At 41.3% G+C, this 25,534-nt stretch overlaps 2 protein-coding genes across 2 annotated transcripts; one reads left to right on the top strand and one right to left on the bottom strand.

The window, feature by feature from the left end:
* Window positions 1-6,369: 6,369 nt before the first annotated feature.
* On the bottom strand, window positions 6,370-22,217 carry LOC124027609 (gastrula zinc finger protein XlCGF17.1-like). Its single transcript, XM_046339976.1, has 4 exons — window positions 22,159-22,217; window positions 20,731-20,917; window positions 19,824-19,931; window positions 6,370-7,821 (listed from the first exon to the last, which is right to left on the bottom strand). Exons 2-4 carry the CDS (start codon window positions 20,861-20,863, stop codon window positions 6,953-6,955), a joined length of 1,110 nt encoding a protein of 369 aa, XP_046195932.1. The 5' UTR covers window positions 20,864-20,917; window positions 22,159-22,217; the 3' UTR covers window positions 6,370-6,952.
* Window positions 22,218-23,144: 927 nt separating this feature from the next.
* LOC124027608 (zinc finger protein 664-like) lies at window positions 23,145-24,553 on the top strand. Its single transcript, XM_046339975.1, has 2 exons — window positions 23,145-23,340; window positions 23,466-24,553. Exons 1-2 carry the CDS (start codon window positions 23,145-23,147, stop codon window positions 24,551-24,553), a joined length of 1,284 nt encoding a protein of 427 aa, XP_046195931.1.
* Window positions 24,554-25,534: the final 981 nt, after the last annotated feature.

Genomic DNA, 25,534 nt, shown 5'->3' with positions numbered 1-25,534 from the left:
ATGTACTGTTTTCTCATGTATTTTTCGATAGTGGTTGTTTGCAAAACCTTTCCCACACTTGGAGCATTGGAATGGTTTATTTTCAGTGTGGGTGCTTTGATGGATTTTCAAGCTTGATAAAACACTGAAACTCTTTCCGCAGTCAGAGCAGTGGTGAGGTTTCTTCCCTGCATGTCTCTGTGGTTGTTTGTGGAAGTGTTTTGATGTGGCGAGACTCCAGTCTGGGTCGTCAGCATGATGAGGTTGTTGTTGAGGCTCCCCAGAAGATCCACAGTTGCCACGTCTCTCTCCTGTGTGGAAGAGACAATCAAACAAACAGTGAATACAGTTTGTCCAAACAGAAGTGACATCATATTGAGGTATTACAGTGCCTTCTGGAAATATTCAGACCCCTTTACTTTTTCCACATTTTGTTACGGTACAGCATTTTTCTAAAATGCAGCAGCGCTCCTTATCCAACCTCAAGCAGAGAAGAATGGGAGAAACTCCCAAAATACAGGTGTGCCAAGCTTGTAGTGTCATACCCAAGAAGACTAGAGGCTGTAATCACTGCCAAAGGTGCTTCAACAAAGTACTGAATAAAGGGTCTGAATACCTATGTAAACGTGGTTTCAAATAAGTTGTTTTGCCTTGTCATTATGGGGTATTGTGTGTAGATTGATGAGGGGAAAAACGATTTAATCAATTTCAGAATAAGGCTGTAACCTAACAAAATTGGAAGAAGTTGAGCGGTCTGAATACCTTAAGAAAGTATTCACACCCTTTATCTTTTCCATATTGTTTGTGTTACAGAATTAATTTACATACAATACACCATAATGTTAAAGTGGAATTAACTTGTTAGAGGTCTAGAGTTCTACAAATTCTACAAAGAGTTATAGAGTTCTACAGAGTTTTAGAGTTCTACAAATTAATTTAAAGTGAAAAGCTTAAAATGTAAGTATTCAAACAATAAGTATTCAACCAATTTGTTATGGAAGGCCAAAATACGTTTAGGAATAAAAATAAATAAATAATACCAGTAATTGAATATCCTTTTGAGCCTGGTGAAGTTATTAATTACACTTTGGATGGTGTATCAATACACCCAGTCACTACAAATATCAGTGGTGGAAAAAGTACCCAATTGTCATACTTGAGTAGAAGTAAAGATACCTTAATAGAAAATGACTCAAGTAAAAGTCACCCAGTAAATTACTACTTGAGTAAAAGTCCAAAAGTATTTTGTTTTAAAATATACTTAAGTATCAAGAGTAAAAGTATGAGTAATTTAAAATTCCTTATATTAAGCAAACCAGACGTCACAATGTTTTTATTTTATTTACGGATAGCCAGGGGCACACTCCAACAGTCAGACATCATTTACAGATAGCCAGGGGCACACTCCAACAGTCAGACATCATTTACAGATAGCCAGGGGCACACTCCAACGGTCAGACATCATTTACAGATAGCCAGGGGCACACTCCAACAGTCAGACATCATTTACAGATAGCCAGGGGCACACGCCAACGGTCAGACATCATTTACAGATAGCCAGGGGCACACTCCAACAGTCAGACATCATTTACGGATAGCCAGGGGCACACTCCAACAGTCAGACATCATTTACAAACGATGCATTTGTGTTTAGTGAGTCCGCCAGATCAGAGGCAGTAGGTATGAATAGGGATGTGTGAATTTGACCATTTCCTGTCCGACTAAGCATTCAAAACTACTTTTGGGTGTCAGGGAAAATGTAAGGAGTAAAAAATACATTATTTTCTTTAGGAATGTAGTGAAGTAAAAGTAAAAGTTCTCAAAAATATAAAATAGTAGAGTACAGATACCCCCCAAAACAACTAAAGTAGTACATTCAAAGTATTTTTACTTAAGTACTTTTCACCACAGACAAATATACAGGTGTCCTTCCTAACGCGGTTGCCGGAGAGGAAGGAATCTGCTCAGGGATTTCACCATGAGGCCAATGGTCATTTTAAAACAAAAACTGAGTGATGGTGATTCTTTCCTTGAACATCAGAGCCATCCTTGCCACCTATTCCACTGCGTTCACACAGGCAGCGTAAATTGTCGTTGGTTAAAGTGTATAAACTCTGTTCCATTTAATGAAAATAAAATGAAAGATTAGAACACATTAGTGCTGACCCCATTCAGTCAACTGGTCCATTGTTTGGCTGTTGGCAACAGAGATTTCTTTAGTTGAGCAGTAGCAAAAAAAAAAAAAAAAATCATGGTGTACAAGACACCTTTCTGATTGGCTCCTGTCTGAGTGGACTGATCCATTGCTACCCTGCCTAGCGTGCCTTGTTAAAAGTTAATTTGTGGAATTTCTTTCCTTCTTAATGCGTTTGAGCCAATCCGTTCTGCTGTGACAAGGTAGGGGTGGGTATACAGATTTGGTAAAAGACCAAGTCTATATAATGGCAAGAACAGCTCAAATAAGCAAAGATAAATGACAGTCCATCATTACTTTAAGACACGAAGGTCAGTCAATCTCGGAAAATGTCAAGAACTTTGAAAGTTTCTTCAAGTGCAGTCGCAAAAACCATGAAGCGCTATGATGAAACTGGCTCTCATGAGGACCTCCACAGGAAAGGAAGACCCAGAGTTAGCACTGCTGCTGAGGATAAGTTCATTATAGTTACCAGCCTCAGAAATTGCAGCCCAAATACATGCTTCACAGAGTTCAAGTAACAGACACATCTCAACATTAACTGTTCAGAGGAGACCATGTGAATCAGGCCTTCATGGTCGAATTGCTGCAAAGAAACCACTATTAAAGGACACAAATAATAAGAAGAGACTTGCTTGGGCCAAGAAACACGAGCAATGAACATTAGACCGGTAGAAATATGTCCTTTGGTCTGATGAGTCCAAATTTGAAATATTTTTTTTGTAGTTGCAACCGCTGTGTCTTTGCTGCTATTTACTCTGTTCCAGCTGACTGCGCAATCCACTGTCTCATCAGCCCAGCCAGGCAGTTTATAAACTTGATCCACTACAAAAAGCATTTAGACATTATCTCACATTTCTTTTAGACTAACATCTAGTTTTCAACAGCAGAGATGTGTATAAACCCTGCTGTCTGTCTCTCTGACATTTGCAACATTGTTTCAATATGTTCCAATGTGTAGGGAGTCTGGAGGCGACAGTAGCTTTTCTCAGCCAGTCGAAATCATGAATCAGCCGATATCATTTTTATGGATATATACAAAGAAAAGTCCATTTAAAAAAAAAGGTACAACAAAGCCAGTTTTTGGAGGATGTATTGGCATGATTTTCCAGCCCTCGATGACACCTGTGCCAATATATCCTCCAAACACCGGCTTCTCTGGCATTATCACTTAATTAGTTATACAAGTCTTTGGATATACTCTGGTCATTATTTAAACGTTCTCGCCAGCCATCTAGCAAGCAAGTAACGAACCTGGCTGACATTTCCTCAATGTGTTTTTAAACGGATGGTTTTACTGGTGTTAAAATAGAGAAAGTATGTTATTTGGAGCACAGGGCTAATGATGTCATGCAGGGGCTGTCGTTTTGTGTTTACGACAAGTTTGATGTCGGACGACAAAATAGAACGTTCATGATGTTGCTACGGCAATGGTCTACACAGACATGTCGATTGACCGTCTGTAAAACCAGCCTTTATATGCTTTTGGCAGATTTCATAACATAGCGTTCAACAATGTAATGTCGACATGAAAATGAAAGTTATTCGGTTGATGGTAAAAGTTTAAATAGAGAATGTTCCATTCTTCTAAAGTTACTTGGATAGTTATCTACGTTAGAAAATGTGTCGTAAGTGCTGAGAATAGAGACATTTTACTCCTACTCTTATGGGTAAAAATCTAATCGATGCATGAAGCCTCTTCAGCCGAGTTCCACCTAGTGGACAGATATTTAGGAGACCTCATGAGCTGTCCTGACTAGTTAAGAGTTACCAGCAGGTGCCATGGTAATAGAAAAAGGCAGTGGGTCTGTGGTTCCTGCACCACATGCAATTGGTTTGGAGTTGTTCAAAGAATGTTTTGATATTTCTATATGATCAATCCAGAAATAATACATGCAACAGTATTTCTCGCTCTTTATACAATGATTTCACAAGGCCTATTTCTTTGTTTTTGTCAATTTCACATGATATGTCTAAATATTTATGACCATTAGGCTAATTAAACATGTTTCTCTTTATAACCACTAGGCTAATTAAACATGTTTCTCTTTATAACCACTAGGCTAATTAAACATGTTTCTCTTTATAACCACTAGGCTAATTAAACATGTTTCTCTTTATAACCACTAGGCTAATTAAACATGTTTCTCTTTATAACCACTAGGCTAATTAAACATGTTTCTCTTTATAACCACTAGGCTAATTAAACATGTTTCTCTTTATAACCACTAGGCTAATTAAACATGTTTCTCTTTATAACCATTAGGCTAATTAAACATGTTTCTCTTTATAACCACTAGGCTAATTAAACATGTTTCTCTTTATAACCACTAGGCTAATTAAACATGTTTCTCTTTATAACCATTAGGCTAATTAAACATGTTTCTCTTTATAACCACTAGGCTAATTAAACATGTTTCTCTTTATAACCACTAGGCTAATTAAACATGTTTCTCTTTATAACCATTAGGCCAATTAAACATGTTTCTCTTTCAGCTTTTCGAATGACCTTCATCATGTTATTTATTCCAAGTAATCCCTTTGGAGCACAATCACATTATAAAAAAAAATTATGCCTACAAATTGGGCAATTTAAAGCATCTAGGGTTTATGTTAAAGACGCAATATGCAGAAATGTATGAGTTGATTTTACTCTGGGCTCAGTTTGTCTGGGCAGTGTTCTAACATCATCCTAAAACGTCCTCTGAGCTGGGAGTTTTAATAGTCTTAACAGGTTTTAACAGGATTCCTAGGACCTTTTCTGAGATGTCTTGTGGACACAGACCCTGATCTCATAATGGTGTTTGTTGCCAAGCCGGTCAATTATGTATCTGACTAATCTTGACAGACTATTTTATTTCCCCTCTTCATGAAGCATTTTTTTATATTCTAATATGAAAATGTGCTAAAGAATATGAATTACGACCAGGGTCACATTTGAATTCTATTGTCTTATTCCTCCAGAAATCCATTCACTTTCCATCTGCACAAATCAATTCTTTCTAAACCAAACTTCCATTGTCGCAATTTAACCAGCCAGACAGCCAGCTCCTCTTGGAAACATTTTATTCAGGCATATTGACGTCCATTTCACCAGGATCGTGGGTTAACTTGTCAGTAACATAATGTGGTACAATAATATTATTACTTGACTCAGTAACAAGGTATCATAACTAATTACACTTTGTATTTGAGTAACAATAACTATAGGTAGCAATGTGTTACTTTCAGAATATACGGTGCATTCAGGAAGTATTCAGACCCTTTCACTTTATACAGATTCCGTTACGTTACAGCCTTATTCTAAAATGGATTAAATGTCATGTTTTCCCTCACCAATCTACTACACACAATACCCCATAATGACAGAGCAAACACAGTGTTTATACATTTTTGCAAAATCTGAAAAAAAAAGTAATTGAAATACCTTATTCCTTATACCTTAGACCCTTTGCTATGAGACTTGAAATTGAGCACAGGTAAATTCTGTTTCCATTGATCATCCTTGAGATGTTTCTACAACTTGATTGGAGTCCACCTGTGGTAAACTCAAATGATTGGACATGATTTGGAAAGGCACACACCTGTCCACAGTTGATAGTGCATTTCAGAGCAAAAACCAAACCATGAGGTTTTAGGAATTGTACATTGAGCTCCGAGACAGGATTGTGTCGAGGCACAGATCTGGGGAAGGGCACCAAAACATTTCAGCAGCATTGAATGTCCCCAAGAACACAGTGGCCTCCGTCATTCTGCAGCATTGAACGCCCCCAAGAACACAGTGGCCTCCATCATTCTTAAATAGAAGAAGTTTGGAACCACCAAGACTCTTCCTAGAGCTGGCTGCCCCAGGCAAACTGAGGGGGAGAGGGGTTTTGGTCAGGGAGGTGACCAAGAACCCAATGATCACTCTGACAGAGCTCCAATGTTCTGTGCAGAACCATCCAGAAGGACAACTATCTCTGCAGCACTAGACCAGTATGTTAGTGGCCATACAGAAGCCACTCCTCAGTTAAAGCTACATGACAGCCCACTTGGAGTTTGCCAAAAGGCACCTAAAGGACTCTCAGACCATGAAAAACAAGGTTATCTGGTCTGATGAAACCAAGCGTCACATCTGGAGGAAACCTGGCACCATTTCTACGGTGAAGCATGGTGGTGACAGCATCAAGCTGTGGGGATGTTTTTCAGCAGTAGAGACTGTGAGACAGGCCTTTTTGCTTTGTCATTATGGGGTATTGTGTATAGATTGAGGGGGTGGGGGCAATTTAATACATTTTAGAATAAGGCTGTAACGTAACAAAATGTGGAAAAAGTCAGGTAAGAGAGGTAACTAACTACAATTAGAAACCTTACTCACCAGAGCTCTCACATTATGAAAACAACCAAAAAAGTTCAGGACAAAGACACACACATATATATATATACACACAAACACACACACACAACAACCTGCCAAATAAATTCTATACAATGTTTAGATTCAAACAGTGGAACAGGACAATGGGCACCCTCTGCTCTATATAGGTTTGACCTTTGACCAGGTAGTGCACCATACAGGAAACAGGGTGTCATTTGGGACACAGATTGGAGAGAGAAGTGTTGAGGGCGGAGCTTCACGGGGGAGCATCCCTTACCCTCGCTCTCTCAGGACTTTTACCATGTCTTTTATTTTTTGTTCTTCATCCGTTTCATTGTAGTTCATGATTATATTCAAATAAAATATACTTCAGTAAGCTCATGAGTGTGTCCCGTGTGTGTTTGGACATGTGTGTTCTCCTAAGTGTTGTTTTTGGGTATGTGTGTTTTCTGGTGTCTTCCGAGGTGCCCAGATAGAATAAACCTCTTGCCGCAGACAGGGCATGGGAAGGGTCTCTCGCCCGTGTGAATGCGCCGGTGTATCTTTAAATAGTTAGAATGGGCGAAGTTGGCCCCGCAGTCGGCACAGCTGTAAGGCCTTTCCCCTGAGTGAGACCGTTCATGAGCCCGCATATTCCCCCTCTGCGCGAAACCCTTCCCGCACACGGAGCAGCAGTGTGGTTTCTCTCCGGTATGGGTCAAGTGGTGGACTTTCAGGTCCCCAGAGCTGAAGAAGCTTTTCCCACAGTCGGAGCAGAGGTATGGTCTCTCTCCAGTGTGGCTTAGCCAATGAGTCTTTAGGCCTCCTGACCGAGCAAAAGTCTTCCCACATTCGGTGCAGCAGTACGGTTTCTCACCCGTGTGTGTGCGTTGGTGCCGTTGCAGCTTGGACTGGTTGAAGAAGCCTATCCCGCAGTCGGCACAGGTGTACGGTCTCTCTTCATTGTGCGTCAACTCGTGGCTCTTCCTGTGCCCCGGCTCAGCGAAGCACTTCCCGCACTTGCAGCAAGAGTACGGTTTCTCTCCAGTATGTCCTCGCTCATGCCGAGCCAGCTTTGACGGTTTAGCGAAGATCTTCCCACAGTAAGAACAAGTGTAGTCGGGGGCCAGCTTCTTGATTCTGGTGTGGGTATTCTCATGTCTCTCTAGGTGTGATGGTCTGTCAAATGTCTTCCCACAGTCAGGACATGGATGAAGCTTCTTCGCAGCCTTCTTCTTCTGATGTTGTGGTTGCCCTGTTGCCACGGTCACTTCTGGAAGATAGTCTGGGTCCAACTTTATCCTGTCTCCTATACAGATAGAATAACACAGACAAATAGATTAATACTTCATTTTTATTGAAGACCGTTCAGCAAGAGGAGACAGACAAGCACCTGGGGAGAACACTGAGAAAGGATTGTCGCGGGTGGGGATTAAACCCTGGTCTCCATTGGGGAGAACAGTGAAAGGGGATTAAACCCTGGTCTCCATTGGGGAGAACAGTGAAAGGGGATTAAACCCTGGTCTCGATTGGGGAGAACAGTGAAAGGGGATTAAACCCTGGTCTCCATTGGGGAGAACAGTGAAAGGGGATTAAACCCTGGTCTCCATTGGGGAGAACAGTGAAAGGGGATTAAACCCTGGTCTCCATTGGGGAGAACAGTGAAAGGGGATTAAACCCTGGTCTCCATTGGGGAGAACAGTGAAAGGGGATTAAACCCTGGTCTCCATTAGAACAGTGAAAGTTAAACCCTGGTCTCCATTGGGGAGAACAGTGAAAGGGGATTAAACATGTGAAAGGGGATTAAACCCTAGTCTCCATTGGGGAGAACAGTGAAAGGGAAACCCTGGTCTCCTTTGGGGAGAATTTTGAGAGGGGATTAAACCCTGGTCTCCATTGGGGAGAACAGTGAAAGGGGATTAAACCCTGGTCTCCATTGGGGAGAACAGTGAAAGGGGATTAAACCCTGGTCTCCATTGGGGAGAACAGTGAAAGGGGATTAAACACTGGTCTCCAGTGGGGAGAACAGTGAAAGGGGATTAAACCCTGGTCTCCATTGGGGAGAACAGTGAAAAGGAGAAAAACCTGGTCTCCAGTGAGAACAGTGAAAGGGGATTAAACCCTGGTCTCCAGTGGGGAGAACAGTTGTAGGGGATTAAACCCTGGTCTCCAGTGAGGAGTCATACATGTGAGGTCCCGGGAGTTTTGACACTCAATCACGGCTATGCACAGATTATTACTTTATTGTTCCTAGAGGGGGGTAATGTTGTACGGTGTACAGAAACTTCTGTACTATATGAAAAATGGTTCGGTACTAGAATTTTTGGACCTTTCGCTACTTCTGCCATGTGTCTCACGTGTGTACTGATTGAGAGGGTTGAGTCTAGTAATTTGTCTGAATCTTCTCACGGAGAGAGAATGCCAACAGCATGGCTTCTTCTAACAAAAACATCAAACTGGTATCTCCACGCCCACAACTTGTTGACAAAACTGCCACCGGACTCAAACTATGGGAATACTTTGTTTACAGAACAGATGAGGACCAGCTCAACAAAACATCTAAGCAAAAGGTGTTACAAAACAGCACAGTGCAAGGGAGGTTTAGTTCCAAAATGACCCAGGGTTGAATTGGGCTGGGTCCCACCTATGATCCAAATGAGAGCCCGTTGGAGCTGAGACCCTTGGGTACCAGGGGACAACTGGCCACCTGGGGTAACTGGCCCCCGCCCCCTGTAATTCACATTAAGACCATTAAGATGTCACCAAATTATTTTCCCACTGCTCTTGCTCAACAAAAAATGCCCTCTGTCATCACAACTTTTAGATATTTAAACAAAAACGATTTTGTGGTAAGTTGTTATAATTTTTTTACATGTTTAAAAAAGTTGTAGATATATTCCAATGTTAGATCTATAATTGTAAAAAAAAATACAAAAATACAAGTAGGAAAGGCTTGATATGCAGTGTCCTCCACTAATATTGGCACCCTTGGTAAATATGAGAAAAACGGTCTGTGAAAATGTTTTTATTGTTTATCCTCTTGGTCTTTCAATCAAAATACTCACAAAAATATAACCTTTTAATGTAAAATAATTGAAAGAAAAAATACAATTCTTATCATCAAACAAATATTCTCAAATATGTGTGCCACAATTATTGCCACCATTTCAATCAATACTTTGTGCAACCTCCCTGTGCAAAGATAACAGCTCTGAGTCTTCTCCTCGAATGCGTAATAAGGTTTAAGAACACATGGCAAGGGATCTGAGACCATTCCTCCATTTAGAATATCTCCAGATCCTTCAGAGTCGAGGTCCACGCTCGTGGACTCTCCTCTTTAGCTCATCCCTCAGGTTTTCTATTGGGTTTAGGTCAGGAGACTGGGATGGCCATGGTAAGACCTTGATTCTGAGTCAGTGAACAATGTGTTGATTTTGAGTTGAGCTTTGGATCACTGTCCTGCTGGACGATCCAACCACGGCCCAGTTTAAGCTTCCTAGCAGAGGCAGTTAGGTTTTGATCTAATATCCGCTGGTACATGGAGTCCATGATATCATGTATCCTAACAAGTTGTCCTGGGCCTTTGGAAGAAAAACAGCCCACAACATACTTCACAGTGGGGATGAGGTACTTTTCTGAATGGACATCTTTCTGTCTACGCCAAAACCCACATCTGGTGTTTGTTTCCAAAAAGCTCTATTTTGGTCTCATCTGACCATAGAACTCAGTCCCATTGAAAGTTCCAGTAACTTTGGCAAATAGTAGGTGCTTGAGTTTGTTGTTTGATGACAGCAAAGGCTTTTTTTTTATGGCAACTCTCCCAAACAACTTGTGGTTATGTAGGTGGTGTCTGATCGTAGTTTTGGAGACTTTCTGACCCCAAGACCCAACTAACGTCTACATTTCTCCAGCTGTGATACTTGGACATTTTCGGGCCACTCAAACCATCCTCCTCCCTGTGTGTGGGGTCAATATAGAAACACGTCCTCTTCCAGGCCGATTAGTTAACATCTCCAGTTGCTTTAAACTTCTTAATTATCGTCCTGATAGTGGAAATGGGCATTTTCAACCGTTGACCTATTTTCTAATAGCCATTTCCTGATTTGTTCAGCATGACAACCTTTTGTCGCACATCATTACTGTATTCTCTGATCTTTCACGTAGTGGTGGATGACTATGGGAACTTGGCCTGTGTGTCACCTCATATTTATACCCCAGTGAAACAGGAAGTCGTGGCTTACCACTTAAGTGTTCCTAATCACCCAGGTGAACTTAAATGTAGCATATGGATGGGAATATATGTCAGTTAGATTTTACTCATAAGAATCTCAAGGGGCCAATAATTGTGGCCCACGTTTCAGAGCAAAATATTCATTTCACATTAGAATTTTTATTATTTTACTTCAATTAAAGGTTTGATTTTTGTGAATATTTTGAATGAAAGTCCAAGAGGATAAACAGCAAATAAATGTTTCTCAAAGCCCCTTTTGCTCATATTTACCCAGAGTGCCAATATTAGTGGAGGGCACTGTAAATAATCCACTTGTTTAAGAGAGAAAAATGTAGATAAAATCAAAAACTGTTGCGTTAAATAGCAAATGTGTCTACTCTGGTATGTGCGCTCTAGCCAACAGCTAGATACAGTGCGGATAAACTGTGTGAGTAGGGTAGTCTACAATAACAAATGATTATGGATAAGAGCTAGAATATTTGTATTTTTCAAACGGCAGTCAAGTATTCACCAGTATAAGACCCTCTATATTTATTGGAAAGGAGCATCAAGCTCATCACCGTGCACTTTCACCACCCTGTTCCTAACTTACCTAGCCTAATAAAGTGCATGGTTTCCCGAGTCATAGTGAGAGGATCACACACAATATCATCACGTGACTCCAAGTTTACAATCGATATGATGGTTATATAAATATTTCCGCATAAAAGGCGTTTCCACTACCATTTCTCGCATAATTAACTTTACCGACACAAAAAGATCCCACCATGTCGAACGAACAAATGATCTGTCTGCATTAGTAAAAATGTACCAAAACTTCCAGTTTCCATCAGACCGGTCGTGACTGACTTTCATACCGCATGAATATGACTTTACGCGTATTAAACATGTGTATGGGAAACGTGGTTAGTGTAGAACATTATTAATGCAGTCACGGGAAAACACGTTTCAAAGCAGTTTTGATGGCCACTGTTAAGAGGAGAATCACTGAGCTTTCTAGTGTTACTAGGCTACAATTGCTCAAGGCCAAGAAATTAGTAGGCCTAAAATGGACCATTTTTAGAACGATGGTTTTTAGCAGTGGTATGGTTTATGCACGTTAGCGCTCGCCAATGGATTTGAATCCATAGATAAGACCGGGACTAAATGTAACACGGGTCAGGTGTAACAGGTACATTATATTCACCTTCCTTGGTTGGCTGAGTGCCAGTGGATGTTTTGGGGGGGTACATTCAAGTCATCAATATTTATTTATTCTAATTTTACCTTTATTTAAGTAGGCAAGTCAGGTTAGAACAAATTTTTATTTACATAAACAGCCTACCAAAAGGACTCCTGCTGGGACCTAAGCTGGGAGTAAATATATATATATATATATAGGACAAAACACACATCATGACACCAGAACACTACAAAAAGAGAGACCTAAGACAACAACACAGCATGGCAGCAACACAACATGACAACAACACAATGTGGTAGCAGCATAAAACATGGTACAAACATTATTGGGCACAGACAATACATCAAATGTAGCAACAAGACCCCTTGACTTTTTCCACATTTTGTTATGTTACAGCCTTATCCTAAAATTGATTAAATAAATAAAAACCTCAGCAATCTACACACAATGCCCCATAGTGACAAAGCAAAAACAGAGTTTTATACATTTTTGCAAATTTATTAAAAATAAAAAACAGATACATAATTTACATAAGTATTCAGACCCTTTGCTATGAGACTCGAAATTGAGCTCAGGTGCATCCTGTTTCCATTGATCATCCTTGAGATGTTTCTACAACTTGATTGGAGTCCACCTGTGGTAAATTCAATTGATTGGAAATGATTTGGAAAGGCACACACCTGTCTATATAATGTCCCACAGTTGACAGTGCATGTCAGAGCAAAAACCAAACCATGAGGTCAACGGAATTGTCCGTAGAGCTCCGAGACAGGATTGTGTCGAGGCACAGATCTGGGGAAGGGTACCAAAAAATGTCTGCAGAAATAAATGTCCCCAAGAACACATTGGCCTCCATCATTCTTAAATGGAAGAAGTTTGGACCCACCAAGACTCTTCCTAGAGCTGGCCGCCCGAACAAACTGAGCAATCGGGGGAGAGGGGCCACTCTGACAGAATTCTAGTTCCTCTGTGGAGATGGGGGAACCTTCCAGATGAAAACTATCTCTGCAGCACTCCACCAATCAGGCCTTTATAGTAGAGTGGCCAGACGGAAGCCACTCCTCAGTAAAAGGCACATGACAGCTCGCTTTATGGAGTTTGCCAAAAGGCACAAAGACTCTCAGACCATGAGAAACAAGATTCTCTGTTCTGATGAAACCAAGATTAAACTCTCTGACCTGAATGCCAAGCATCACGTCTGGAGGAAACCTGGCACCATCCCTACGGTGAAGCATGGTGGTGGCAGCATCATGCTATGGGGATGTTTTTCAGTGGCAGAGACTGGGAGACTAGTCAGGATAGATGTAAAGATGAATGGTGCTAAGTACAGAGAGATCCTTAAATTCTTTGGAATAGGGGGCAGCATTTTCACTTTTGGATGAATAGCGTGCCCAGAGTAAACTGCCTCCTACTCTGTCCTAGATGCTAATATATGCATATTATTATTCATATTGGATAGAAAACACTGAAGTTTCTAAAACTGTTTGAATGATGTATGTGAGTATAACAGAACTCATATGGCAGGCAAAAACCTGAGAAAAAATCCAAACAGGAAGTGGAAAATCTGAGGTTTGTAGTATTTGATCTCAGCCCCTATCGAATACACAGTGGGATATGGGTTATTTTGCACTTCCTAATGCTTCCACTAGATGTCAACCGTCTTTAGAACGTTGTTTCAGGTTTCTACAGGGAAGGGGGGCCGGATGAGAGTTGTTTGACTAAGGGGTCTGGCAGCAACCTCGTTCTCAGTCACATGAGAGTTATCTCTCATTCCATTGCTTTTCGACAGACAATGGAATTCTCCGGTTGGAACATTATTGAACATTTATGATGATAAAAACATCCTTACTTGTCCTTAGTTTGACAAGTTTCTTCGACCTGTAATATAACTTTTTGAACTTTTTGTCCGACTGGACCTGAACGGTCGTTTGGATTTGTTTACCAAACGCTCTAACAAAAGAAGCTATTTGGACATAAATGATGGACATTATCGAACAAAACAAAAATTTATTGTGGAACTGCGATTCCTGGGAGTGCATTCTGATGAAGATCATCAAAGATAAGTGAATATTTATAATGCTATTTTTGACTAATGTTGACTGCGCAACATGGCGGATATTTCTTTTGGCTGGTTTGGTTACTTTTTCCGGAAAGTTCTTTTGAAATCTGACACAGCGGTTGCATTAAGGAGAAGTGTATCTAAAGTTCCATGCATAACACTTGAATTTTCATCAACATTTATAATGAGTATTTCTGTGAATTCATGTGGCTCTCTGCACAATCACCGCATGTTTTAGAACTACTGAACGTAACGCGCCAATGTAAAATTAGATTGTTTGATATAAATATGCACTTTATCGAACAAAACCTACACAATAATGTAACGTGAAATCCTATGAGTGTCATCTGATGAAGATCATCAAAGGTTATTGATTAATTTTTATCTCTATTTGTGCTTTTTGTGACTCCTCTCTTTGGCTGGAAAAATGGCTGGGTTTTTCTGTGGCTTGGTGGTGACCTAACAATCATTTGTGGAGCTTTCGCTTTAAAGCATTTTTTAAATCAGACACTGTGGCTGGATTAACGAGAATTTTATCTTTAAAATGGTGTTCAATACTTGTATGTTTGAGAAATTAGATTTATGAGATTTCTGTTGATTTGTATTTGTCGCCCTGCAATTTCATTGGCTGTTGGCGAGGGGTTCCGCTAGCAGAACAGGGTTCCCCAGTCCTAGACAGGTTAATGAAAACCTGCTCCAGAGTGCTCAGGACCTCAAACTGAGGACAATGACCCTAAGCACACAGCCAAGACAACAGAGGAGTGGCTTCGGGACAAGTCTCTAAATGTCCTTGAATTGCCCAGAGTCCGGACTTGAAAACCGATCGAACAACTCTGGAGAAACCTGAAAATAGCTGTGCAGCAATGCTCCCTATCCAACCTGAGAGCTTGAGAAGATCTGCAAAGAAGAATGAGAGAAACTGCTCAAATGCAGGCATCCCATCTAGAGTTCTGGAAATGCAAATGCGCTACGCTAAATGCTAAATAATAAACAAAATACATATAACAATAACAAAATAACAAAATAATTAGCATATTCGGCGCTACACAAACCGCACAATAAAATATAAAACATTCATTACCTTTGACCATCTTCTTTGTTGGCACTCCTAGATGTCCCATAATCACTATTGGGTCTTTTTTTCAATTAAATCGGTCCATATATAGCCTAGATATCGTTCTATGTAGACTGTGTGATAAATGGAAAAAAAAGAGCGTTTCATAACGTAACGTCATTTTTTTAAATTCAAAAAGTCGACGATAAACTTTCACAAAACACTTCGAAATACTTTTGTAATGCAACTTTAGGTATTAGTACACGTTAATAAGCGATAAAATTCATCAGGAGGCAATGTAACTTCTATAGGTGTCGTTTGGAAAAAAACATGGCCGAGAGAACTCGACCAAAACATCCGGTCGGAGAACGGAGGGAAGGAGTTCCCTTGAACCGGTTAGACCAAGAATCAATTGCGAATCAAATGACAAGACTCTAGACAACGTGTGGTAGCTGTAGGCGCTGAAACCTCGGTCTCATGTAATTCGGTTCACTTTGAACAATTCCTGGAAGTAAGCGCAAGGATATTTATTTCCATTTTCAGTGATCAGGTTTTCCTGCGCTATTCGATGAAACTCACGCTCTGTTAAAGTCACAGCCGTGATTTAACCAGTTTTAGAAACGTCAGAGTGTTTGCTATCCACACATACTAATAATATGCATATACTATATTCCTGGCATGAGTAGCAGGGCGCTGAAATGTTGCGCGATTTTTAACAGAATGTTCGAAAAAGTAGAGGGTCGACTTAACAGGTTAACTGTTTTTGCTTTGTCATTATGAGGTGTTGTGTGTTGATTGATGAGGGGGAAAACAGTTTCATACATTTTAGAATAAGGCTGTAACCTAACAAAATTTGGAAAAAGTCAAGGGGTCTGAATACTTTCTGAAGGCATTGTATGTGCTTTTGTCAGTATTATATTGTTAAAGCTAGTATATTATATCACCCACCAATGCACTCATAACTTAAGCTATGACAGCTATATATTTCAACTAGCTACGTAGCTAGCTCGTCTGGGCCTGCTACTCGTGTTGCTAGCCAGCCAGCAGCCCTTGGCAGAGCATTGCACCATGGGAGGTGAAATTCATTCTGGGAATCGTAGTATGCTGTGAGGACCATAGAATCCATTCTATTTCTACGGTGTGTGGACCATAGAATCCATTCTATTTCTACGGACCATAGAATGTGGACCATAGAATCCATTCTATTTCTACGGTGTGTGGACCATAGAATCCATTCTATTTCTACGGTGTGTGGACCATAGAATCCATTCTATTTCTACGGTGTGTGGACCATAGAATCCATTCTATTTCTACGGTGTGTGGACCATAGAATCCATTCTATTTCTACGGTGTGTGGACCATAGAATCCATTCTATTTCTACGGTGTGAGGACCATAGAATCCATTCTATTTCTACGGTGTGTGGACCATAGAATCCATTCTATTTCTACGGTGTGTGGACCATAGAATCCATTCTATTTCTACGGTGTGTGGACCATAGAATCCATTCTATTTCTACCATAGAATGTGTGGACCATAGACCATTCTAGAATCCATTCTATTTCTACGGTGTGTGGACCATAGAATCCATTCTATTTCTACCATAGAATGTGTGGACCATAGAATCCATTCTATTTCTACGGTGTGTGGACCATAGAATCCATTCTATTTCTACGGTGTGTGGACCATAGAATCCATTCTATTTCTACGGTGTGTGGACCATAGAATCCATTCTATTTCTGTGTGGACCATAGTGTGTGGACCATAGAATCCATTCTATTTCTGTGTGGACGGTGTGTGGACCATAGAATCCATTCTATTTCTGTGTGGACGGTGTGTGGACCATAGAATCCATTCTATTTCTACTGTGTGGACCATAGAATCCATTCTATTTCTGTGTGGACCATAGAATCCATTCTATTTCTGTGTGGACCATAGAATCCATTCTATTTCTGTGTGGACCATAGAATCCATTCTATTTCTGTGTGGACCATAGAATCCATTCTATTTCTATTTCTTCTATTTCTGTGTGGACCATAGAATCCATTCTATTTCTGTGTGGACCATAGAATCCATTCTATTTCTGTGTGGACCATAATCCATTCTATTTCTGAATCCATTCTATTTCTGTGTGGACCATAGAATCCATTCTATTTCTGTGTGGACCATAGAATCCATTCTATTTCTGTGTGGACCATAGAATCCATTCTATTTCTGTGTGGACCATAGAATCCATTCTATTTCTGTGTGGACCATAGAATCCATTCTATTTCTGTGTGGACCATAGAATCCATTCTATTTCTGTGTGGACCATAGAATCCATTCTATTTCTTCTATTTCTGTGTGGACCATAGAATCCATTCTATTTCTGTGTGGACCATCCATTCTATTTCTGTGTGGACCATAGAATCCATTCTATTTCTGTGTGGACCATGTCCATTCTATTTCTGTGGACCATAGAATCCATTCTATTTCTGTGTGGACCATAGAATCCATTCTATTTCTGTGTGGACCATAGAATCCATTCTATTTCTGTGTGGACCATAGAATCCATTCTATTTCTGTGTGGACCATAGAATCCATTCTATTTCTGTGTGGACCATAGAATCCATTCTATTTCTGTGTGGACCATAGAATCCATTCTATTTCTGTGTGGACCATAGAATCCATTCTATTTCTGTGTGGACCATAGAATCCATTCTATTTCTGTCCATTCTATTTCTGTGTGGACCATAGTTCTATTTCTGTGGGACCATAGAATCCATTCTATTTCTGTGTGGACCATAGAATCCATTCTATTTCTGTGTGGACCAGTGCAAGACAAGAGCGTCAAAGGGTTTTTATATATTGTTTTGGAACTAAACTATTACGTACAATTATTTAGCTGATTAATGTCATTTGACCCAATATTATGACCATAGATGAGCAAAATAACCCTGATATGTATGAAATTACATTTTAAAACAGTTTAGATTTAATTGTACAATAATTTAGTATGCTCTGAGTCTCATATGGTTTTGCAGAAGGAAAATTAAAGATTCTTCTGTTATTAAACATGGTGCTTTGTTTTTTAAAATAAATAAATTCAATTTCGAATAACGGTTAAACATATTGTTAAATGTTTTGCTGTGGTTTCGGTATCGAGTATCATTTCCGTATTGAGTATCGTGATACGGTATTACGTTCCAGTTACAGACAAACACACAGACAGTCATTGTAAATAAGACTTTGTTCTAAATTCACATAACTGGCTAAAGAATAAACCAGAATAAACAATACAAGCCAAAAATGTTTATGTCAAAGTGCCATGGTTAACAATGAGACAGAGCAAATCTCTCTCAAAAGATGTGACAATCCCACACTAGAACAGAGGGTAGAGACATGTCTGTCTTGTTTTACTGTGTGGTTTTAGAATTGATTTAGAATACCAGTTGTTTCCGCCAAAATTAGCACCTAGATCTAGACGCACTGCTCTGCACAGGAGTTTCTCTCTTTTTCTGAAGAGCAAATCTCTCGTTCTGTGTCTTCACCAGTTTTTCTGCAGATTAATTCGCTCAAGGAACTAAGCTTGATAATTTACAAGCTAGTTTTAGTTAAATGGCCAAGTATCCAGTTAGGATTCCAGCCCAAAACCAAATCCATCAAACAGCCTGATAATCACAGACCAGCGACCGCATTCACAAAGCGTCTCAGTGTACCAGCGCTGATCTAGGATCATTTTTGCCTTTTAGATCATAATGAATATGATTATGTGGACCAGAGGCACCTGGTCCTAGATCAACACTCTTAACCTACCACCAGTTTTTTATTATTAATTGCAGACAGCACCTTGCCGTTTGTATTTCAACGAACATTGTATGGAAAATATAAATATACAAATATACAAATCTTTGTTCTATTGAACATGCCATAACAATAAATGCATTTTAATGATATGAAGAGTGTCTTGGTCCTTGTTTCTTTGATGACCTATCTAACCGCTCTGCCAAAGAGCACCTATCTAACCGCTCTGCCAAAGAGCACCTATCTAACCGCTCTGCCAAAGAGCACCTATCTAACCGCTCTGCACCTAAAGAGCACCTATCTAACCGCTCTGCCAAAGAGCACCTATCTAACCGCTCTGCCAAAGAGCACCTATCTAACCGCTCTGCCAAAGAGCACCTATCTAACCGCTCTGCCAAAGAGCACCTATCTAACCGCTCTGCCAAAGAGCACCTATCTAACCGCTCTGCTAAAGAGCACCTATCTAACCGCTCTGCTAAAGAGCACCTATCTAACCGCTCTGCTAAAGAGCACCTATCTAACCGCTCTACCAAAGAGCACCTATCTACAAACACCTACTATTGTGTATCCTAGCAACCCTTCCTTCCTTTGTCACAAATCACACTGTATCAGACAGATCATGATGTTGTGATATCAACATTTTTATGACACTAACTTCCTCGCGACATCTCACAGGCCCACCTACAACGGATGGATTCAGTGACATGAAACAATCTGAACGTTGCAGATAGAAATGGAATGAAAGGAGCTGACGTGATTCCCTATTCCCCCTCAAGGTCAACTCTGGACCTCGAAGCCAGTTCCACTGCTTGTTTTCATTTTCACCTCTAACCAGGGCTGCTGAACGATCCGGTAGAACAGAAGACCAGCAGGCTCTGGACCTCGTAGGGTAAGAGTTGAATAGCCCTGCTTATTCAATCTGACAGGCAATCATTTCTGTTTGACACCATAGATTTCTACCTGATTTGAACTTACATCCTCTGAACAGGCCTCTGGACTTACCCGGGTAAACCATTTCAACTTCCTCTGCTTCGTCATCTTCCTCCTCCTCTTCTTTGATAATCATATTAAATATGGGTCTTTCTGCCACGCTGAGACCTGAGAGGTGGTCTGAAATAAATAACCAAACCAATATAATTAATTGCCAGCTGATACTGTAATGCTGGACATGCACCGTTGGGGCCCTGTGTTCCTCTAGGAACCGAAGGGAATAAGTCAGGGAGAATCTCAGTTTAATTTGCTTGATTCCTTGTCCTCTCTCCTTGCTTCTTTCTCAAAACCCATTGGATGAGGTCAGAGGTCCCCCCCCTCTGACCTTTACATCCGATAATTTTTCAGAAGGAGAGAGGATGCGAGGAATCAAGGAAATGCCATTGAGGTTCTCCCCAAGTCAACATAATGCTCTGGTTAGGCCTACCTCTAGTTGGGATTCTCCCTAAGTCAACATAATGCTCTGATAATTTGTATTTTTTATTTAACTAGGCAAGTCAGTTAAGAACCAATTCTTATGTACAATGATGGCCTACACCGGCCAAACCCGGACGAAGCTGGGTCAATTGTGCGCCGCCCTATGGGACTCCCAATCACGGCCAGTTATGATACAACCTGGATTCGAACCAGGGTGTCTGTAGTGACGCCTCTAGCACTGAGATGCAGTGCCTTAGGTTTACCTCTAGTTGCCTCTACTGTTATCTTTGATCAGTCCCGGATCCAACTTTTTTTTTCATAGTATTCCATTCATAATCATTTTGTTCACTGCTTTATATTTTTTACACTACTAACCTCTCTCTCCCATAGGTGCAGATCTAGGATTAGCCTAATCTCCCCCAAGCCTCTCTTATTGGTGTGAGAAATGAAAAACTGACCCAAGATCAGCGTCTAGGGCCAACATCACGCAACATGGACTCACCTGGGTCAGCCATGTCACTATGTCCCTCCTCTTCCTCTTCCTTCACAGTCACATTGGGTTCAGGTTCTGGGGCAGTGGGACTAGGAAGGTAGTCTGATTCTGACTCAGACCCGGCGTTCTCGCCAAAATCCATTTCTGAATCCTTTTGGGCTTGTAATGGTGTATTCTAGTGTAGATCCATGGTTATCTGTGGGTTCAGTGACACATACACACAATGATACGAGACTGATTCAAGTATTTGTGCTAGGGCAGAACCAAAACCTGTACCCGCGGCGCCCAGGACCCAGTTTGTGAAACCCTGGTTTAACAGGCATGTGCTCATGGCCCGTTAACACAGGTGTGCCTTATTGTTAATTAAGGGCGTGGCATCAGGTATAAATGTTTGGCCATGAGTTCATCCCCTTGATGGTGTAGGTTGGTGATGGCATTCATTTAAATCAGTTGTTTTATAGCAATGCTCTTATTCCACCTAGAACCGGTCTTCTGTGTACACTGTCAAGGCTGCTAATAAGGACTACTTGCATTGACTGTTTTTTATTTATTTATTTGAACTAACACTCTTTCACCGACTATACACACACTCACCACATAAGCTGCTGCTACAGCTCAGTATTATGTATCTGTATGCCTAGTCATTTTACATGGTATCCCTGCACATCAATTTGGTACTGGTACTCCCTGTATATAGCCATGTTAATGTTATTCAATCCTTGTGTCACTACTATTTTTATAGGACCCTGTAAGTAAGCATTTCACTGTTAGGGGCAGGTGATAAATTACATTAGGATGTATTGTTTGTTGATTTAAAGCAAATTTACATTGTCAGTAACCTTGGTCATTGTCTTATAGGCATACTACAAAAATCTGTTTATTTTACCAGGTAAGTTAACTGAGAAAACATTCTCATTTACAGCAACGACCTGGGGAATAGTTACAGGGAGAGGAGACAAATGAGGCAATTGTAAGCTGGGGGTCATTATTGTGCATTTGAGAATGAACAAAAAACGAAAAATTGTTGCAGCAGATCTTTGAATTCTCATGCTCCATCCTGATGAGAACTTGTGCCATTGCTTAGTGCTAGTTATTTACCAGATGACTTCCTCTTTAAACAGAGATCGGCTCACTTCAAAGATGAATTGTGTAACAAATGCAGGTTTTTGACCGTTAAACTCTAGTTTACATGTGATTGTATTATCATAGACACCAGGAGAGAAGAGACGCTAAACAAGATGGATAGTGGTGATGCTACACAATATTAGCTAACTGAGCTCGCTCTCGACGAAACTGACCCGTCCTTTTCGTAGCATTAGCCACCTAGCGTTCTGGTATATAGTGCTAGCTTGGGTGAGCACCTTTTCAATATAGCTTCGTACATTTAATTGCCCGTTAAAACAAAATTAGTTAACTAGCCAGCGAGCTGTTACTCACCTCGACTTCCCTAGCGGATGTTATGACTGGAGATCTACGTCGACATTCGATTGCTCTGGCCTGAGAGCGCAGACAAACAGGAAGTTGCTGCCTTATCGTTGATTCCCTACGACTGCAACTGTATTTTTCTCTAAATATACAATGTAAAACGAAAAAACTTGAGCAACAAGACAACTTTATCTGGACGCACAGAAGAACCACAAAGCGAAAATAAGGTGATAATATTTTAATGCCACGCAATATAGTCGTAGAGATAATTGCTAGCTAGGCTGGCTAGCTATCCAGCTAACGTTAGCCAGCTAGCTATAACTACCGACAATGGGTCCGGTTAGCTACCAATGTTTATAACCGATATCTAGCTCGAACCCTACACTGAATCCCGAATTAACACACAGCTCCGTATGCACTTAGCTATGTAGCTATAACTGAGAGGATTGGATAGGGGTATGTTTGCAATACAGCAATAATTCCACCAGCCTGGCCTTTCGAAGGGCTAGATGGAGTACAGTAGTTGAGCTACTAGGCTATATTGCTTAGCTACAGCCGAACACCTATAAGATCAATACACTTCTAAGGGGTATCTTGTCTAACAATCACCTGCAGTTGAGCCCTTGACCAAGTATTTATTTAATGGTAATTAAAGTAGTATCAACTTATTTTATTCTTCAGGAACAGAGGAGAACGAGTGAAAGACCTCGGAGTAGCTTACTAGAGAGCACCGAACGAATTTCAGGTGTTCAACAACATCATTTCTGATACCTCGTGAGCAGGACAATATGAATCGTGAAAGAGAAACGTTGATGGATGAAATTGAAGAGAGTTTATGGACTTTAACAGAGGACAATTTACGCTCCCTTTGTGAATGCAGTGGAATAGGTGGCAAGGATGGATCCGAAATGAAAGGAAAGAATCAACGAGCACTACGGCGTAAAATCATGGAGGAAACATGGGAAAATGAGGATTTAATGAAATCTGAGGATCGGGGAATGTCATGGTTACTCCAACTGAAAGAGGACATCAAAAGGATACAGGATGCTGGGGGTGTGGCCTCCAGACAATCAGCGTCAGCGCAGGTGGACGACGGAGCACAAGGAAGCTGCGACGCAGAACGTAAAGAGGATGGAGGGAATCTTTATAGTTACCAGAACAACCCTCACCTGTCCCCCTTCCAAGAATCCCCGGGTAGTGCTTCACTTGGACTCGAAAGCAGGAAAACACCGGGGCTGAGTGGAACGGTGAAAGGAGGAGAAGAGGAGGAGGAGGAGGAAGAAGAAGATTTGATTGAGGCAGCAGAGAAGAGTGTTAAAAACGCCAGCCGAAACGCACAGTGAAAAAACCCCACTGCTGCTCAGACTGTGGCAAAAGCTTCAGTCACAAAAGTCATTTGACTGTCCATCAGCACACGCACACCGGAGAGAAGCCTTACCACTGTACGCAGTGCGAGAACAGTTTCTACTGCTCATCTTATCTGATATCACACATGCGAACGCACACCGGTGAAAAGCCCTACCGCTGCTCCGACTGTGGGAAGAGGTTTGGCCAATCGAACGCCCTGAAGCTACACCGCATGCGAAGGCACACCGGTGAGCTGCCATTCTCTTGTTTGGATTGTCCGAAACGTTTCGTCACGTCGGCACACTTGAAATCCCACCAGAGAGTCCACACGGGAGAGAAGCCCTACCACTGCTCGGACTGCGGGAAGAATTTCTCCCACTCGAGCGCCCTGAGACTCCACCAGAAAACCCACAGTGGAGAGAAACCTTTCATCTGCGAATGTGGAAAGAGCTTCATTAACTGGGCCCACTTAAACTCCCATCAAAGATCCCACACCGGTGAGAAGCCTTACTGTTGCGAGCAGTGTGGCAAGTGCTTCTCTGAATCCGGCACCCTGTCAAATCATCAGAGAACTCATACTGGGGAGAAGCCTTACAGCTGTGATCAGTGTGGGGAGAGGTTCGCTCAGTCGGGATCTCTGACAATCCACCAGAGGACACACACAGGAGAGAAGCCCTACGCCTGCGATCAGTGTGAGAAGAGGTTCATTACCTCTAGCCACCTGAGACGCCACCAGAGGACTCACACTGGAGAGAAGCCTCACCTCTGTGATGAATGTGGCAAGAGCTTCACGCGGGCCGGAGCACTGGCGAGCCACCGCAAAACACACACCGGAGAGAAACCCTACAGCTGTGATCTGTGCGGGAAGAGTTTTGTTCAGTCTGGGCAACTGACGAGCCACCAGCGCACACACACAGGAGCCAAGCCGTATGGCTGCGATCAGTGTAGTGAAAGATTCACTCAATCAGCCACCCTGGCCAATCATCAACGAACACACACGGGAGAGAAGCCCTACGGTTGTAATCTATGCGAGAAGAGCTTCGCTCAGTCGGGCACCTAAAAGTCACCAGAAAGCCCACGCCAAAGGAGGAATGTATCCTCTTCCAACTCTCTCCTCTCCGACATCTGTTCCGGTACCTTCTGTAAGTTCTAAATGGTCTAAAACTCAGCTGCCGGACTCCTCAGCCACACCAAGTTCTGAAACCACATCACCAGTGTTCTATGTGAACACTGGCTACCCTACACACAGCACCTTCTGCTACTAAACCCCTTATTGACTTGTTTTCTGCACCAGTGGTTGTCAAACCTCTCCTCAGGGACGTTTCGTGTATTTTAATCTATTCCAGAACTAATACACCTGATTCAACTGGTCAACTAATCCTAAAGCCCTTGACTAGGTGAACCAGGTGAGCTAGTTCAGGAATACAACAAAGTTGTGAAACGTCTGGGGGTGTCCAAGGAGAGGTTTGAGAAACACTGCTCAACACCGTGGACACTATGGGGTGGTTTCCCGGACACAGAGTATCATTTACAAAATAATTGAATAGAGATTCTCCATTGAGCATGTTTTTTAGTTTAGGGCTAGTGTAGTGGGGTTATATTTATCATATGTGCATGTCTACCTTACATGCTACGCGTAATAAGACAGCAAAAAAAGCCCATTAAATTAATTATCTGACTCCATAAGATTAATGGCAATATGCAAGAGACTATAGTTAGTGTTACAAGACATCCTTCTAGGCATGGTCAGAGAGAGAACGAGGGAGACGAAGAAACCATGGCTCATGGGAGAGAGAGAGAAATTGGGAGAGTAATCTCACCACAGCAGTTCAGGAACCAAAAAGAGAGAGGCAATGAATGTAAGACCTTTTATAATGTCAGACTTGTTTGAATTCAAAATCTGAGTTGTTGACCAATAGCATTACTGTAAAGCTAACCTCCAATCAGATATTATACCTACAGACCTGTAAAGACAACAGAAGCTCTGCTTGTCAGAGGTCTGACAATGGGGTTGGAGAATAACACAGAGAAGACGACACAG

Source organism: Oncorhynchus gorbuscha, unplaced genomic scaffold (assembly GCF_021184085.1).
Source record: "Oncorhynchus gorbuscha isolate QuinsamMale2020 ecotype Even-year unplaced genomic scaffold, OgorEven_v1.0 Un_scaffold_3369, whole genome shotgun sequence".
NCBI classification, from domain to species: Eukaryota; Metazoa; Chordata; class Actinopteri; order Salmoniformes; family Salmonidae; genus Oncorhynchus; species Oncorhynchus gorbuscha.
Note: the sequence above shows the minus strand (reverse complement) of the source record. Positions and strands in the feature narration are given on the sequence as shown.